At 43.6% G+C, this 17,606-nt stretch overlaps 1 protein-coding gene across 21 annotated transcripts in view; it reads right to left on the bottom strand.

Annotated features, from left to right (window-relative positions):
* Window positions 1–4,816: 4,816 nt before the first annotated feature.
* TUBGCP5 (tubulin gamma complex component 5) overlaps window positions 4,817–17,606 on the bottom strand; it is a 38,290-nt gene continuing 25,500 nt past the window's right edge. For 12 of the 21 annotated variants that reach the window (XM_078375657.1, XM_078375661.1, XM_078375660.1 and 9 more), the window contains 10 exons: window positions 15,444–15,642; window positions 13,688–13,876; window positions 12,431–12,613; window positions 10,326–10,410; window positions 10,105–10,225; window positions 9,319–9,497; window positions 7,746–7,871; window positions 6,736–6,824; window positions 6,231–6,331; window positions 4,817–5,497 (listed from right to left, as the gene is read on the bottom strand). In XM_078375657.1, the coding sequence (XP_078231783.1) occupies window positions 5,451–5,497; window positions 6,231–6,331; window positions 6,736–6,824; window positions 7,746–7,871; window positions 9,319–9,497; window positions 10,105–10,225; window positions 10,326–10,410; window positions 12,431–12,613; window positions 13,688–13,876; window positions 15,444–15,642 (1,319 nt within the window). In that variant the 3' untranslated portion in view covers window positions 4,817–5,450. The remainder of the gene's footprint in view (window positions 5,498–6,230; window positions 6,332–6,735; window positions 6,825–7,745; window positions 7,872–9,318; window positions 9,498–10,104; window positions 10,226–10,325; window positions 10,411–12,430; window positions 12,614–13,687; window positions 13,877–15,443; window positions 15,643–17,606) is intronic. The other 9 variants (XM_078375664.1, XM_035303521.3, XM_078375652.1 and 6 more) reach the window with 3 other exon arrangements.

Genomic DNA, 17,606 nt, shown 5'->3' with positions numbered 1-17,606 from the left:
TATTACTTTTAATGTAAAAAATTGAGGTGTAATGCATATACAGATCTTAACTCTACAGTTCAATGAGTTCTGTCACATGCACGTACCTGTGGAACCAATGAAGACACTGTGCCCTCCCATCACCCCCAGAAATTCCTTTTTTACCCCCTTTCAGGTAATAAGTCATGCCCAGAGACAACCACTGTTGTAATTTCTATCACTGGAGACTAGTTTTACCTGTCCATTAACTTCATGTAAATGGAGTAATAATGGCTCCTTTTAAGTCTGGTTTTTTGTTTTTTTCTTGGAAATAGAGTCTCTCTGTTGCCCAGGCTGGAGTCCAGTGGCGCTATTCTGGCTCACTGCAACCTACGCCTCCCGGGTTCAAGTAGTTCTTCTGCCTCAGCCTCCGGAGTAGCTGGGATTACAGGGGAATACCACCACGCCCGGCTAGGTTTTGTATTATTAGTAGAGACAGGGTTTCACCATGTTTCGCTGGAGGCCAGGCTGGTCTTCAACTCCCGACCTCGTGATCTGCCTGCCTTGGCTTCCCAAAGTGCTGGGATTACAGGCTTGAGCCACTGCACCCGGCCATGGAGTGCTTTTTTTTCAGCATAAAGTTTTTGAATTCCCTTATGTTGTTATGTGTGAGCTGTGTGTTTTCACAGCTGAATCGCATTCCATTGCATGCCTATACTTCACTGTTTATCCATCTACCTCTTCACAGTCATCAGGATGTTTCTAGCTTTTAGCTCATGAATATTCAGATACAAATCTCTTGGTTGATGCATTTAAGAATTTATCTTGGATAAATACCTAAGGGTGAACTGCTGCTTCTCAGGAGTAGATAGATACGTGTTGGACAAAAATGCCATGTAGTTTCCCAAGTGCTTGTACTATCTTGTAACTTCCAGTTGCTCTAATCCTTGAAAATTATTTGACATCACTGGTCTTTTTATTTTAGCCATTCCAGAGGCTGTGGTGCTTGTGTGGTTTAATTGGCCATTTTGGTGCCTTCCTTCCCTCTTTGTGCTCATTGAAAAAAATGGCTTGGGCCAGATGCAGTGGCGCACACCTGTCATCCCAGCACTTTGGGAGGCCGAGGCCAAAGGACTAGTTGGGCCTAGGAGTTCAGATTAGCCAGGAAACAGTGAGACCTTGCCTTTATTTTTATTTTTAAAATTTTTGAATCAGAGTCTTGCTCTGTCACCCAGGCTGTAGTGTGATCTTGGCTCACTGCAACCTCCACCTCCCAGGTTTAAGTGATTCTCATGCCTCAGCCTCCTGAGTGGCTGGGACAATAGACCCATGCTATGATGCCTGTCTAATTTTTGTTTTAGTTGAGACAGGGTTTCGCCATATTGGTCAGCCTGGTCTGGAACTCCTGACCTGAGGTGCTCCTCCTGCCTCGGTCTCCCAAAATGCTGGGATCACAGGCATGAGCCACCATACCTGGCCCCAGCTTTCACACTGAAGTCCAGGGTGCGTGTCAAATTAATTTTTGTTTACGGTACAAGGTAAAGATTCACTTTTCCTTTACAATTATCTAGTTCCAGCACTAGTTGGTTACACATTTTCCTTCCTCCATTACATTTTATGTTATCTTAGTAAAAAGGAAAACAACCTCAACTGACCATATATTTCTGGACTCTATTCTGCTTCACTGATCTATTTATCGGTTTGCTAGTACCATACTATATTGATTACTCTAGCTTTAAAAAGCCTTGAAATCAGGCCGGGCGCAGTGGCTCACAAGTGTAATCCCAGCACTTTGGGAGGCTGAGGTGGGCAGATCACGAGGTCAGAAGTTGAGGCCAGCCTGGCCAATATGGTGAAACATCATCTCTACTAAAAATATAAAAATTAGTCAGGCGTGATGGTACGTGCCTGTAATCCCAGCTACTTGGGAGGCTGAGGCAGAAGAACTGCTTAAAGCCAGGAAGCAGAGGTTGTAATAAGCCGAGATCGCGCCATTGCAGTCCAGCATGGTTGATAGAGCGTGACTCCATCTCAAAAAAAAAAAAAAGCCTTGAAATCAGATAATGTAAGTCCTCTAACATTGTTCCTCTCCTTCCAGATTGCTCTGGCTACTCTAGGTCCTTTGTATATCCATTTTAGAATCAGCCTGTCAAATTCTACAAAATGCCTGCTGGAATTAATTTGAACTGCGCTGATTCTAGAGATCAGTTGGGATAAGTGATCTCTTAACCATATTACTCTTTTAACTCATAAACATGGTACATCTTTTAATTTTGGTCTTTTTGTTTTTGAGACCAAGTTTCGCTTGCCCAAGTTGGAGTGCAATGGTGCGACCTTGGCTCACTGCAACCTCCGCCTCCTGGGTTCAAGTGATTCTTCTGCCTCAGCCTCAGCCTCCTGAGTAGCTGGGATTACAGGTGCCTGTCACCACACCTGGCTAATATTATATTTTTAGTAGAGACGGAGGTTTCACCATGTTGGACAGGCTGGTCTTGAACTCCTGACCTCAGGTGACCCACCCACCTGGGCCTCCCAAAGTGCTGGGATTACAGATGTGAGCCACTTGGTCCAGCCTATTAAGACCTTTAGTCTCTCTGAGCAATGCTTTGTGGTTTTTTACATAAAGGAATTATATATATTGTACCAAATGCATTCCTAGTAAATGGGTATTTCCAATGTCATATTTTTTTTTCTTGGGATGATGGGTATCATGACTTACAGGCTTCTTACATGCCTGTCTGGAAAACAACTAACAATTTTAAAAAAAAGTCTTAGAGAACCGTTAAGAAAAATTGAGTGAAAGAGACCAAACCCATTTTACACATATGATAGGGCGATACGCAGCATGGCATTTGCTTTTCCACACACAAGAGCGAAGGAACAGCTCTCAGATACAGTGTAAAGGTCTTTTCATTCAGAAAACTCAAGTGTACTTGATGAAGGTAGCTAACATGATGATGTGACGTCCAGAGCCCTCTAGGTGGGACTGCCGGCCACTCAGCACCTCTGCTGCAGAGGCACACTCTTCCCAGGGACCTGTGGCCAGTGACAGACTGAGGGGTAGAAGGGCCTAGCCATCTTGATCCTACACAGGACCACCTGACGGACAGTTCTGCTCACCCGCATTGCAGACGCTCTCACCTCTGGCCCATCACTCCTGCCTGTGCTGTCTGCAGGGCCCTGCTCCACATCTGGTTCCACCTTGGAACTGGGCTCTACAATGGTATTTTCCTGAGACTTGGAAGTAGCTGTTCATCTGAAGGCCTCCCCAGTGAATTTCTCCTGAGAATTCTGAATAAAACCCAGGATGTGAATGGGCTAATCTCCGATTTTGCTGTCTGTAAGCAGGAAATTCTGACGCCGAAAGAGACTGTGTCTCAGGGCAAGGGCGCCCCAGTGCTTCGCTGTGAGGGCTATTGGAGTTCAGTGGTTATTTTTCAGAAGGACATAAATGGTAAGTATCGTACTGAGTCTCAGTGTTAGAGACATGCTGTGGTGGTCGACTTTATGTTTCACCTGACTGGGCCAAGGGATGCTCAGATGGTTGGAAAACGTGACTTGGGGCAGTGTCTTTGAGTGTTTCCAGAAGAGGTTAGCGTTTCAGTTGGTAGACTGAGCAAAGATCACCTTCGTTAAGGAGGGTGAGCATCATCAATCTGCTGAGAGCCTGAACAGAACCAAAAGGCAGAGAGAGGAAAGGCAGATTTGCTCTCTGCTTGAGTTGGGATTTCCATCTTCTCCTCCCCTCCGACACGGGCACTCCCTGGTTCTCCAGCCCTTGAACTCAGACTGGGACACGATTGGCTCTCCTGGTTCTTAGGTCTTCAGGTTTGGCGTACAATTAGGCCACTGGCTTTCCCAGACCTCCAAGTTGCAGACAGCAGATCATGGGACTTCATGAGCCACTACTTCACGGTAAATCTCTATCTATATAACCCTATTTATTCTGTTTATCTGGAGGATCCTAACACACATGCAAAAAGTATACAAAGTAAATATGGAAAAATTGAATGGTATGCATAATTTTATTGAAAATATAACTGATTAGCTCACAAAAAATGCTCAGAAATATTGCTTGGCATAGTGACTCATGCCTGTAATCCCAGCACTTTGGGAGGCTTGAGGCAGGTAGATCACCGGAGGCCAGGAGTTCAAGACCAGTCTGGCCAACATGGAGAAACCCCCGTCTCACTAAAAATATATAAATTAGCTGGGTTAGGGTTAGAAAATCGCTTGAACCCAGGAGGAGGAGGTTGCAGTGAGCCAAGATTATGCCACCTGTGCAATAGAGTGATCTGTTAAAAACCAACAGTTGGCCATAAGTTAAGTTGGCCTTTTACATTTATTGATATTAGGTGAAGCTATTTTCCATGTGGAAATTCTCAGGTGCATAAAAAATATAAACATTTCTGTTTTATTTTTTTTTTGGAGACATGTCTTGCTCTGTCATTCAGGCTGGAGTGCGGTGATGCAATCATGGCTCACTGCAGCCTCGACCTCCTCGTCTCAAGCGATCCTCCCACCTCAGCCTCCCAAGTAGCTGGGACTACAGGCACGTGTCACCATGCTTGGCTAACTTTTAACCAGAAACATGGCAGTTTTTAAAATCAGATTCCATTTTCTCTATAGATTCCATTCTAGCAATAAAAGTAAATTTCAAGGTCTCGCACTTCTAGCCTCATGTAATTCTCTCACCTCAGCCTTTCAAAGTGCTGGGATTACAGGCTTGAGAGACTACACCCAGCTAAAATATAAACATTTCTACGACAGCTAAATCTAAGACAATTTTTACAGAAGACAACAGGTAAAACTCTACATAAAAAGCTTCTGTGACTGAAGGACAGCAGGGAGAATAAAATAATTTTAAGTTGTTTATTTTGAATATCAGTAATCACACTTTCAAAATATAATATAATTTTTTTATATTTAAAGGTATCAGTACCATAAATCTGTATCTTACAGTAGGAAATATGAGTAAACAGCCTATATACACTTTGCACTATTTACACAATTTTATATACACAACCCTATATAGTATGTACTAATCTCCAGAGAAACCACCTACAATCCATTTGTCTGGACTGTGGTTTTTGAGTCAGGGTCTCACTCTCTCACCCAGGTTGCACTGCAGTAGTGCAATCATGGCTCACTGCAGCCTTGACCTCCTGGGCTCAAGTCATCTTCCCATCTTGGCCTCCCAACTATCTGGGACTACAGGTGTGTACCACCATGTCTGGATACGTTTTGTATTTTTGGCAGACATGGGGTTTCACCATGTTACCAGGCTGGCCTTGAACTCCTGGGCTCAAGTGATCTGCCTGCCTTGGCCTCCCATAGTGCTGGGATTAGAGGCGTGAGCGACTGTACCTGGCTGACCACAGACAAGTTTTACAAGTAAACCAAAATAAAAAGATTCTCATTTTTCAGCTGCACATGGTTGAAATGTACACGTGTGATGATGAAGTCTGACATATTTATTACACTGAAGATATTTAACTTTGTTCCATGCCAGCCATGAGTGACAGTGCTAGAGATTCCACTGTGGGAAGAATAAAAATAAGGTTAAAACAATAGGTTTAAATTAATTGGAAAAAAAAATTTTTTTTTTTTTTTTGAGACCGAGTCCTGCTCTGTCGCCCAGGCTGGAGTGCAGTGGCATAATCTAGGCTCACTGCAACCTCTGCCTCCCATGTTCAAGCAATTCTCCTGCCTTAGCCACCTGAGTAGCTGGGATTACAGGCATGTGCCACCATGCCAGGCTAATTTTTAGACTTTTAGTAGAGACAGGGTTTTGTCATGTTGTCCAGGATGGTCTCAAACTCCTGACCTCAATGATCTGGTTGACCTCCCAAAGTGCTGGGATTACAGTCATGAACCATGGCGCCAGGCCAGGAGCTTTACATACTTAAAAAAACTTTTAATAAAAGTCTAGCTTTGAAAAAGAATAGTTACTAAAGCTACGTGACAGTGAAGTGCGACAGAAATCTATTTTGCCATGGACTTATTTAACGGCAGTTTTAGAAATCTGTTGTAATAAATGGTATACCAGAAAGTAAGATCCTCAGGCTTACAAATATTACATTTGATATTCACTCACCTCACTGCAATATTTAAAAAGCAATTCAAGGCATGGCACAACTGCTAAAGGACTTTTCAGTTTTGAAAATGGTAAGAAATTCTAATTTTTCATGGGATCAGTAACAAAACAATGACACATACACTTAGTTATAAGGAAATAGAAAAGCAGAAATATTTTAACATGAGATACTCACAATGGGGAAAGGATCCTCTACACACGGCTTTGTTTAAAATGGTTACAAGAAACATATGGCAGTTTTTAAAATCAGACTCCATTTTCTCTATAGATTCCATTCTAGGAATAAAAGTAAATTTCAAATAAGTAAGTGGGTTGGGGTTTATAGGTAGGCTAAGAGACGGGGTTTCTTCATACTGGTCAACCTGGTCTGGAACTCCCGAACTCAGGTGATCCACCTGCCTCGGCCTCCCAAAGTGCTGGGATTATAGGAATGAGCCACTGCGCCCAGCCTAGATTTAGGATTTTAAATAATTAAACTAAAATACATTTGAAATTACTCCACAGATATCTTGAAAAAGACTGGGTCTTGCTATGTTGCCCAGGCTGGTCTTAAGCTCCTGGGCTCAAGCAATCTTGCCCTCTCAGCCTCCTGAGTAGCTGGGAAAACCCATCTCTTAAAAAAAAAAAAAGCCGATGCTGAAATGGCTACAGCACAGATGGTTCAGAAGTCATATACTTACCGCCAAGCACCCAGGCCCGCCTGCCAACCATCTGCAAACATGAGAGCCAAGTTCAACACCTTCATGATGGCTTCCTTCACAAAGCTGACCTGGAGACCAAAGTCGCAGAATACAAACTGTGTAACAAAGTTTGGACACTGATACCAACACTTTTTACCTATTCTACATGAATCACAGAAAGAGCTCATCACCAGTGACTACCTTCTATGTATATGGAACTTCTATTTTCTAGGCTCTGACCCACACCCATTTGGGACTAGAGGCCCATGCATGTACTGAGTGTGAGATACAGGTGGTATTAGCAGTACAGTCAAACCAATAGAACAAACTATTAGGACCTTTTCCTGAGATGGCCATTTACATTCACCAATGAAACTAGGACAAGTAGTTTCAACGGCTTTAATGTTACTGAATTCTTTAAGTGGACATGCTATTACTCTACAACTGCAGACACAACTTTCCAACTGAATCCAAGAGTAATGCACAGAGTGTTGACTATCAAACACAGTTCTCATGCTGCTCTTAGATACAATTTCTACTGATAGGGCACTCCTCCTTCTGTTTATCTTTAAGAGACTGGGTCTTTCTCTGTTACCTAAGCTGGAGTGCAGAGTGCAATGGTGTGAGCATAGTTCACTGCAGCCTCGAACTGCTGGCCTAAAACAATGCTCCCACTACAGCTTCTCAAGCAGCTGGGCCTCCAGCTATGCACTATCATGTCTGCTAATCTTTTAAATTTTTTGTAAAGACAGAGTCTTGCTATGTTTCCCAGGCTGGTCTTAAACTCTTTGTCTCATAAGACTCACCCGCTTCAGTTTTCCAAACTGCTGGGATTACAGGGGTGAGCCAGTGTGGCTGGCCTGGGACATTCGCTTGTAACCTCATTTGATCTGGTTGTTCCTTAAAGAATACTCTACAGGACAACAGCTTAATAATCATAAAATCCCAAAGCAGGCAGACAGCCCCGTTCGCCCAGCAGTGGCCCCATCTGCAGGGTACAGCTCATGTACCTTTTCTCTCAGCAGACACCGGTCATGTATGGTTGACAGGTACCTATAGTGAATTTTAATCAATTGATCTAAATCCTTGGCTTCCTCGACTTGATGTTGAAACTCCAGGCCTGTACTGTGTAGAATCTTGGAAGAGAAAGATAAAAAGCTTAGTCAGCAGCTTCCTTTGAGGACTTGTGTGCTGCCCACAAATCTTTTTACTAAGCTCTTCTATTCCTCACAAATTCTTTCTTCAATAATCACATCTATAAAGTTTCATCAAGTACCATTCTTCAAAGCCTGGCTGGATACTTTGGCGTTCTGATCCTAAGAGGACAGTGGGGGCAGCCACTTGCACAGTGAATGAACGAACGCCAAACTCTGGGCTAACAGACTTTCTGGTAGGAAGGCGCAAGTATCTCATATACAGATACACTGATTAAAAAAGAAATCAAATGTGTTACTTTTATACAAATAATAACAGTGAATCTATGTTTCTTAAGTTCCATTTTTCATGTTTCATCTTTCTCTAAAATGAATACAAGTATACCTCAAATAAAAAACAAACTAAGAAAAAACTTAAACTCTTATCAGTTACTCTTAACAATTAGGGGCTTAATGAAGGCCAGCCTTGTGAAGGCCAGTAATGCAGTCAGGGGAGGCATGGGGCCCCTTAGCCTTCCCGTCCAAAACAGGCTTCAGTGGCTCACTTCATCCAAGCAAGAAGGGTTTCAGAACTGACCAGAACAGGTATAAACAACAACTGAAACCCCAAATGCATGCTGTCCTCTGGTAACACTGCTCCTGTTCCAATTTCTGAACTCTACTTTCAGAACTTCCTCTAGAACTGGCTTTTAGGTGTATCGGAAGAGCAGTTTCATTTACTTTGTAGTGAGTTACTAATTGTTTTTAAGAAAAAACGTTTAAGGCTGGGTGCGGTGGCTCCTGCCTGTAATCCCAGCACTTCGGGAGGCCAAGGCGGGCAGATCACAAGGTCAAGATTTCAAGACCAGCCTGGCCAAGATGGTGAAACCCTGTCTCTACTAAAAATACAAAAATTAGCTGGGTGTGATGGCACGCGCCTATAATCCCAGCTACTCGGGAAGCTGAGGCAGGGAACTGTTTGAACCCAGGAGTGGAGGTTGCAGTGAGCTGAGATCATGCTACTGCGCTTCAGCCTGTGCGACAGACTCCCTCTAAAAAAAGAAATAAAAAATATAACCTGGCTGCATCTTCCTCCCAAAGACAATGGCTATAAAACACTGGAGCCATTTTCTAGGGTCAGCTGTCATGAGTAATGAAACCTAAAGCTCTCTGTGGCACATTCTGAAGGCAATTCCAAGAGAGGAGCTGTGGCTGTGCCTGTCCCCAGGGCGACTGGATAGGAGGGACAGCAGCCTCTGGGTACACATACGCCTGTATATTTACAAAAACCTTCCTCGTACCGCCATGTTATTTTATGGTTACATTTGCCACGTGTCCCGTTTTCACAGTCTGTAGGTATTTTGTATTTATAAAGATATTGTAAGTAATTCTCTATGAACAACTGTATAGATAAGGTGATAGAACTGAAGCAGGTGGGAGAGGCACAAACCCTGGTCATGATGTAGTTGTGCAAGCTGTTCACAAAATGCATGAGCTTCACTCTTAAGAGAAACATGCGATGAATCTGCTGTCCCACTGGCTCTTTTTGGGGTCCGAACTGAGTGACCGTGTTTTGTTCATGTACAAGGCCTTCTTTAGGTCGTGGTTTTTCAGCAGTACTAACCAGTTCTACAAAAGATTGGAATAGCAACGTGGAGAGAAAGAGCATCAACTCAAACCCCACTGTACCATGATGCCTGGCAGAACTGAGGGATGCAGCCCTGGCACCACAGAAAGCAGTGGCAGGGGTGGCAGACACCGAACCTCAGTGCCTCTGGAAGGTGCAGTGCAAAAAGTCCCCTCTATCATTTTTCTTACTACTGTCATGAAACATGACCAAGTCTCATTAATGTGTCATTTCAAAGTTTTGCATAACACGAGAAAATTTATTGTGGCCAAATTCCTAATCAGGTTGTTGCATTTCAGATCAACGGTGTATACAACTTCCTGATCTTTCTTTCAGGTATCTGACGTCGGTAAAACTACTGCGGGAACATTTGCCACGCTGCTGACGTCAGTAAAACTACTGTGGGAACATTCGCCACGCTGCTGACGTCAGTAAAACTACTGCGGGAACATTCGCCACGCTGGCATTTGTGTACACATTGAAAATGATCAACGACCACCGACCTTTTTTTTCCCCCAGATCCCCATATGCTTCCCTTTCCCACCAACCTGTTTTATTAGGACTAAAAGTAAACTAAATTACAACATATCTGCGGAAAACAAATCTTACCACCAAAAAGTAAAACATCCAGACTATATTTTGCCCACTTTATTTGCAGTAAGAGAAGAAATACTTGATTATAAATTTTTTGACATTCCAAACTTATAACAATGTCCACAGGCCATGGGACCTATGAAATAAAAACAAAATTAGAATAGAAAGTAACCGATTACTTGCATGTTTTACTTTTAGTAGGAAACACTGTTCATACAAAGAATATCAGGATATACCTTGTAGCTGAGGGTCAGACCGTCTAAGATATGAACAGGTAGTTTCTTCTTAGCTGTGTCAACATTTTCAAAAGATATAGACAGACTAAAAAAAGAAATTTGTTTTAGTTTGTGAAAGCATTATGTCATATAAAAATGCTCTTTTAAAACAGTATTATTTACATAATATTCCCCCAAAAATACTGCATTTCATAAAAGAAATGCACACATTCCAACAAATTTATCTTTTCTGACACATATTCCAGAACAGAAATTTGGATGTAGAAATAATGAAAAGGGGGAAAGATTTTAAATAATGAGTTTAGTTATGAAAGAGACACTTAACAATGGCAGTGATTAAAAAAAGATGAAGCTGGGTAAGACAGTAAACTTCAGGCCATGGCTGGGAAGACGAAGCTTTTGCTGAAGTTGGGGGTGTACCACAGAGGGTGAGCAGAGCAGCTCGAGGGACAGCATTGCTTCGGGAGCCCCATCAGGATGGGGTGGGGTCTGCTTCAACACCAGGTGTTGTGCACAGCTTCACCCACAAGTTCCTGAGACAGATGTGAATGTGACTCTTAGGGGAAAGCAAGCAACTAACACGGACATGAAAATGTCCACGTGCCAGGAACTATTATGTGTCCTTAGCTCACTTAATACTCAAAATAGTCCCATTAGTGGTTCCCGAGAAATAATGTCCTCTTACACAGTCAGAGGCACTAAGAGGGGATGCCCGGATGCACATGAAGAAGGTTTAAAGTGGGGAGTTAACTTCGTATCAGAGCTGTCGGAGGGCAGTGTGTGCTTATGAACTGCTGATCCATGGCACAGGCTCTAGTCAGAAGTTCTAGCTCTTAACGGCCGGACATGTACGCATTGACTCAGTGCTTGGTAGGCGTCTACCAAATACGAATACTAAGTTAGGGGCTGCACTGAGCAGGCAGAGAAAGCCTCTTGTCCCTCTAGGGACACCCAGCCCAGTGCAGCATGTGAACACACAGGGATGTAGGAGTGAGCAGACCTCTGCCAGGACCAACAACTGGAGAGCACATCACAGGAAGGTGGGAGGACAGCACTGGCAGACACCAGAAATATTCTGAAATCCCTGAAATGTGAAGTGAGACAGGAGAACATGGTGTGTATACGTGCAAGTCATGAGGCTGGGAAAATGGAGCCAGACAGTAAATAGCTTTCTTCCTCCTGAGACAAAGCTTAGTCCATCTGTTACCAGGAACCCACGGGGAGCCTGGGCATGAGTGGTAGAAGCCACTGCTGGTGCTCTGAGGTCACTATGGGGAGGGTCAAGTCCGTTTTGGTGGAAAGGAGTGAGGCTGAGAGACACAGAGGCCATCGGGGAGCTCTGAGATGGTCCTAAGAGCTCAGGGGCCTTTTCTAGGAGGCAGGACTGATAAAGCTGGTAATGTGTGGGAGCTCAGAGAGAGGAAGCACGGACGCCAAGCATGTGAGGGATGCCATCAGACCCTGACAGGGTGTATGCTGGCATCTTTTTTATTTTTATGTAGGGATGCGGTCCCACTGTGTTGTAAACTCCTGAGCTCAAGCAATCCTCCCACCTTGGACTCCCAAAGTGCTAGGATTACAGGTGTGAGCCACTACACTTGGCGATATGGTAGCATCTCAATGACTTCTCTTGTGTAGTGGGAGAGTCACTTAGCTAGCCTCTGCCTCAATTTTCTTTTCTTTTCTTTTACATGGATTCTCATTCTTGTTGCCCAGGCTGGAGTGCAGTGGTGCAATCTCAGCAACCTCTGCCTCCTAGGTTCAAGTGATTCTCTTGTTTCAGCCTCCCAAGTAGCTGGGATTACAGGCACCTGCCACCATGCCCAGCTAATTTTTGTATTTTTAATAGCGATGGGGTTTCACCATGTTGGCTAGACTGGTCTTGAAATCCTGACCTCAGGTGATCCACCACCTCTGCCTCCCAAAGTGCTGGGATTACAGGTGTGAGCCACCACGCCTGGCCTCAATTTTCTAATATGTAAAATAATATTAGTAAAACTCATAGGAATGGTGCAAGGAAAAATAATATGTATAATTCATAGAAGACTTACTGGCACATAGTTCATTTTATACTAATTCAAATAAAGGTGGCGTCCATATTTTACCGTGAACTATCTTCAGGATAACGTTGTCCTACGGCTTCCTGGAGTTGGACATTAAGAAAAGAGACATTCTGCCAGGTTTCCTTTTCTCTTATTTTATCAAAAATTGATGTGTAGAAGTCATACATGGTATCTCCTCCTTCCATTAAGAAAAAATTCCTCATGGCTTGCAAGTATTCTACCAATCTGGAGAGGAAATGAGTGACCCAAGATCTCTGACATTTGTAAGGCAGGATTAGGGATCAATACCAGGTTTTGGACCCTACGGTTTTTAGTGAAACAAGTTTACAGTCTACCTTTACTAAAATTAGAAATATTAACACCTCTTAAGACTTGTTTCAAGAATAAAAACAGCATAGGTTTTCCTCTCATCATCAGAAGGTGACCTTCTATAACGTTACAGAAAATTAGGCATTCACAGAAATGTAACAAAAAAAATCCAAATCCCATGATTCATGGTGGATTTCCACCATTAATATTTAATATTTGGAATGTTTCTTTCCTGTCTTCTCTTCTATGTGTTAAGAAAACCTAGTTCCTACCATATTATATATTCTACTTTTTAACTGCCATAATTTTTATAAACTTTACAAAGTTCACACATGGGTATATATATGCCATATTTATGGATATGCCATAGCTTAAAGAACTAGTCATCTATCACTAAGTAATTTTGTGTTTTTCATTCTGGTAACAAACTTTGTAACATTTTTCTACAAGTTTTTCCCACATTTCTTTTGGGAAAGATCCTCAGAAATAACCAAATAAGTTTCAAAACATGGTTAAGAAAATATTGATGGTCAATTGATTTCTCTTAAAAAATTGTTTACTGCCGGGCGCGGTGGCTCACGCCTGTAATCCCAGCACTTTGGGAGGCTGAAGCGGGTGGATCACGGGGTCAAGAGATGGAGACCATCCTGGTCAACATGGTGAAACCCCGTCTCTACTAAAAATACAAAAAATTAGCTGGGCATGGTGGCGCGTGCCTGTAGTCCCAGCTACTTGGGAGGCTGAGGCAGGAGAATTGCCTGAACTAAGGAGGCGGAGGTTGCAGTGAGCCGAGATCACGCCACAGCACTCCAGCCTGGGTAACAAAAGCGAAACTCAGTCTCAAAAAAAAAAAAAAAAAAATTGTTTACTGCATATCCATTTCCTACTCTAATAAAAATGGAATTGAAATGTAGGTTTTTAAAACAATCTCAACTGCTCTTCAAGTACAATCATCTATTTACTACTTCCAAAATCAAATTACTCTTTTACCTGTAATCTTTTTTTAGCGTTTGCATGAGATTTCCACAGCAATCCAGATACTGCTTATCAATATGAGGATAGAGGCAGGATCTCAGCGTTAATTCAAAGGTCTGGCATGTCACAGATTCTGATGATCTATCCACACACACATCATCACCAGCAAACTTCTCATGAAAGTCGCTCTGCTCCAAATACATCCTTCAAGATAAAAATGTGAGTCTTCTTTTTATAAGTGGCTGTCAACAAAATTCTCTTAAAACCCCAAATTCCCATTTTTACCTTTAGTCCTGAAGTTACCAACTATTACAGAAAGCGAAAAATCTTTCTCCCCAAAATATCTTTTGAGAGAACCAGTCTCTTTAAGTTGCCATTGCCCTAGGGTCAGGTACTAGAGCCGATCTTTTTTTTTTTTTTTGAGACGGAGTTTTGCTTGTTACCCAGACTGGAGTGCAATGGCACAATCTTGGCTCACTGCAACCTCCACCTTCCGGGTTCAAGCAATTCTCCTGCCTCAGCCTCCCGAGTAGCTGGGACTACAGGCACGCACCACCATGCCCAGCTAATTTTTGTATTTTTAGTAGAGACAGGGTTTCACCTTGTTGACCAGGATGGTCTCGATCTGTTGACCTCATGATCCACCCGCCTCGGCCTCCCAAAGTGCTGGGATTATAGGCGTGAGCCACCGTGCCCGGCCTTAGAGCCGATCTTTGCAGTGATTAAGGCTGCATGTAGCAAATGCTGGCCATTAGACAACCCAAAACTGTGGGTAATAATGACTTACACTACTGGGCAAAGTGCCTAAAAGCAGCTTAAGCCGAGGACATATGGCAATGGGGACCCTGACTCAATGGATGTCCAGGGCCCACACATGGCCCAGAGTTTCAGCACATCCTGGGTAAATGATGACACTTCCAGGGGCCTGAGGGCACAGACACAGGGTCTACCACATGGTGGCAGGGCCAAGTCTGCAGACTTTCACAAATGACAGAATCCAAACTATATACCTGAAATAGGCCAGCACATTTTGTATTCTGCTCATTGTAAAAGACAGGCGGGGCGTGGTGGCTCACGCCTATTATCTCAGCACTTTGGGAGGCCAAGGTGGGTATATCACCTGAAGTCAGGAGTTTGAGACCAGCCTGGTCAACATGATGAAAGCTGAAAATACAAAACATTAGCCAGGCATGGTGGTGCATGTCTGCAGTCCAGATACTTGGGAGGCTGAGACAGGAGAATCACTTAACCTGTGAGGCGGAGGCTGCAGTGAGCCAAGATCGCACCACTGCATTCCATCCTGGGAGACAGAGTGAGGCTCCGTCTCGAAAACAAAACAAGGCTGGGCGTGGTGGCTCACGCCTGTAATCCCAGCATTTTGGGAGGCCGAGGCCATTGGATCACAAGGTCAGGAGATCGAGACCATCCTGGCCAACAGGGTGAAACGCTGTCTCTACTGAAATACAAACAGAATTAGCTGGTGTCCCAGCTACTCGGGAGGCTGAGGCAGGAGAATTGCTTGAACCCAGGAGGCAGAGGTTGCAGTGAGCCAAGATCGCGCCACTGCACTCTAGCTCTGGCGACAGAGCAAGACTCTGTCTCAAAAACAAAAGAAGGAAAAAACAAAACAAAACAGAACAAAACAAAAGGACAGCCTACACGTGTTTTTGTTTTGGCCCTGGAAAGCCCTGCCTTCCAGAAATAAACAGTTACCGAACGTTGCACAGATGACGCCATTTCAATCACTGATAATCTTGCAGGTGGTTATCACCTTGCAAAGTTAATGGCAAGCAGTGGATCGTGAACACCATCCAGTTCAAGATGCCTTTCAGCAATGGACTGCATCTTAATTAGGTTCTCTTTGGTTGCCTGTTGCTCAGTGAGAACATGTGGAGTGGAATCTTCTCCATGTCGAAGCCGTGACTGTACAGATTCCAGGAAAAGAGTGTATAAGCTTTTTCTTTCTGCATCTGAAACATAAAGAAATATGTAAGGTGAACTATGTTTGTTTAATCATATTAAGTAACACTTTTCGAGATGGAGTTTTGCTCTTGCTGCCCAGGCTGGAGTGCAATGGCACGATCTCAGCTCACAGCAACTTCTGCCTGCCCGGTTCAAGCAATTCTCCTGCCTCAGCCTCCCAATAGCTGGGATTACAGGCGTGTGCCACCACGCCAGAATAATTTTGTATTTTTTTTTAGTAGAGACAGGTTTCACCATGTTGGTCAGGCTGGTCTTGAACTCTTGACCTCAAGTGATCCACCTGCCTCAGCCTCCCAAAGTCCTAGGATTACAGGTGTGAGCCAGCACGCCTAGCCCAAGAAATATTAAATTAGACCAGGCGCGGTGGCATGAACCTGTGGTCGCAGCTACTTGGGAGGCTGAGGCATGAGAATCACTTGAGCCTTTGGGAGGTTTAGCTTGCGAAGGTTGCAGTGAGCCGAGATCATGCCACTGCACTCCAGTCCAGTTTGGGCAATAGGAGTAAAACCGGTCTCAAAAAAAAAAAAAAAAAGGGAGAAATATTAAATATCATCCTAATTCAGCCTGCTATTTTCCCGTTGCTCTAGGAAGGTTTATCCCTGTTTCTTTACTTTTACCTTTACAGTGTAGCAAAAATAAACATTTTTAGATCCTCTGTTAAACAACTGCAATGTTCACAGAATCACAACGTATAAGCTACGTTTTTTCTGAACATAGTAAAATTCTAGTCAGAAAACTTGAAAGTTATTACCGTATTGTACAACACTATAACACTGATAGGAATCACAGTCTCACTGGAAAAAACACTTCTGTCACTGCTCTGGAAAGCTCCTTACATAAGAAGGAAATACTCCACAAAGTGAAAATAAGTATTGCATCTATTTATTTCAAGTAGATACAATAATATAACTAATATAACATTGAGATGACTGAGATGTATAAATAAGGCCACATCTATCTTCCAAGCCTCTTTAGTGAGCTGATAAAATTATTTTCTTTTTGAGACAGAGTATTGCTATGTCGCCAGGCTAAAGTGCAGTGGCATGATCTCAGCTCACAGCAACCTCTGACTCCCCAGTTCAAGCAATTCTCCTGCCTCAGCCTCCCAATAGTGGGGATTACAGGCATGCACCACCACGCCCAGCTAATTTCTGTACTTTTAGTAGCGATGGGGTTTCACCACGTTGGCCAGGATGGTCTTGATCTCCTGACTCTGTGATCCATCCACCTCTGCCTCCCAAAGTGCTGGGATTACAGGATAAAACCTCATTTTCTTGAAATCTATGATCAAGTCTGAACTGCTCATCAACAAATTCTTATTAACAGCCATGGTTCATGGTCCTCAAGGGTTAAACGCTGCACTGCATTAAGAAATGACAGAGAGGCTGGGCATGATGGAATCCCAGTCCTTTGGGAGGCTGAGGCAGGTGGATCACCTGAGGTCAGGAGTTCAAGACCAGCTTGGCCAACATGGTGAAATCCTGTTTCTACTAAAAATACAAAAGTAAGCCAGGCGTGGTGGCCTGAAGTCCCAACTACTTGGGAATCTGAGGCATGAGAATCACTTGAACCCAGGAGGTAGAGGTTGCATATCATGCCACTGCACTCCAACTCAGTATAAAAAAAAAAAAAAATCCAGAGGGAGTGATGCCTACAAGGTGGCTGCCTGGAGACACTCTTCCCCCATTCCAAGAGAGGACCAAGACAACAAATCAACAGTTAAGATCTAACTGGGGTTGAAAGGAGAGTGCTGGGGTGCAGTGGAGGAGTGTGACACACTGTTGGCGACTGGAGGTACAGGAGGGCAGTGTGGAGGCTTCCAGCCTCTGCAACCCCGTCTTCCCTTTGCAGATTAGGCTGGTCTGGAGTCAAGAAGGACTTCCTATTGTTGGGTAAGGGTAAGCAGAAGAAACTCGCCAGCCCCCACAAACACCTATTGTCCTTACTATAA

This window comes from Callithrix jacchus, chromosome 6, assembly GCF_049354715.1.
Source record: "Callithrix jacchus isolate 240 chromosome 6, calJac240_pri, whole genome shotgun sequence".
Taxonomy (NCBI): domain Eukaryota; kingdom Metazoa; phylum Chordata; class Mammalia; order Primates; family Cebidae; genus Callithrix; species Callithrix jacchus.
The sequence above is the reverse complement of the archived record's forward strand: the minus strand, read 5'-3'. Positions and strand labels throughout refer to the sequence as shown.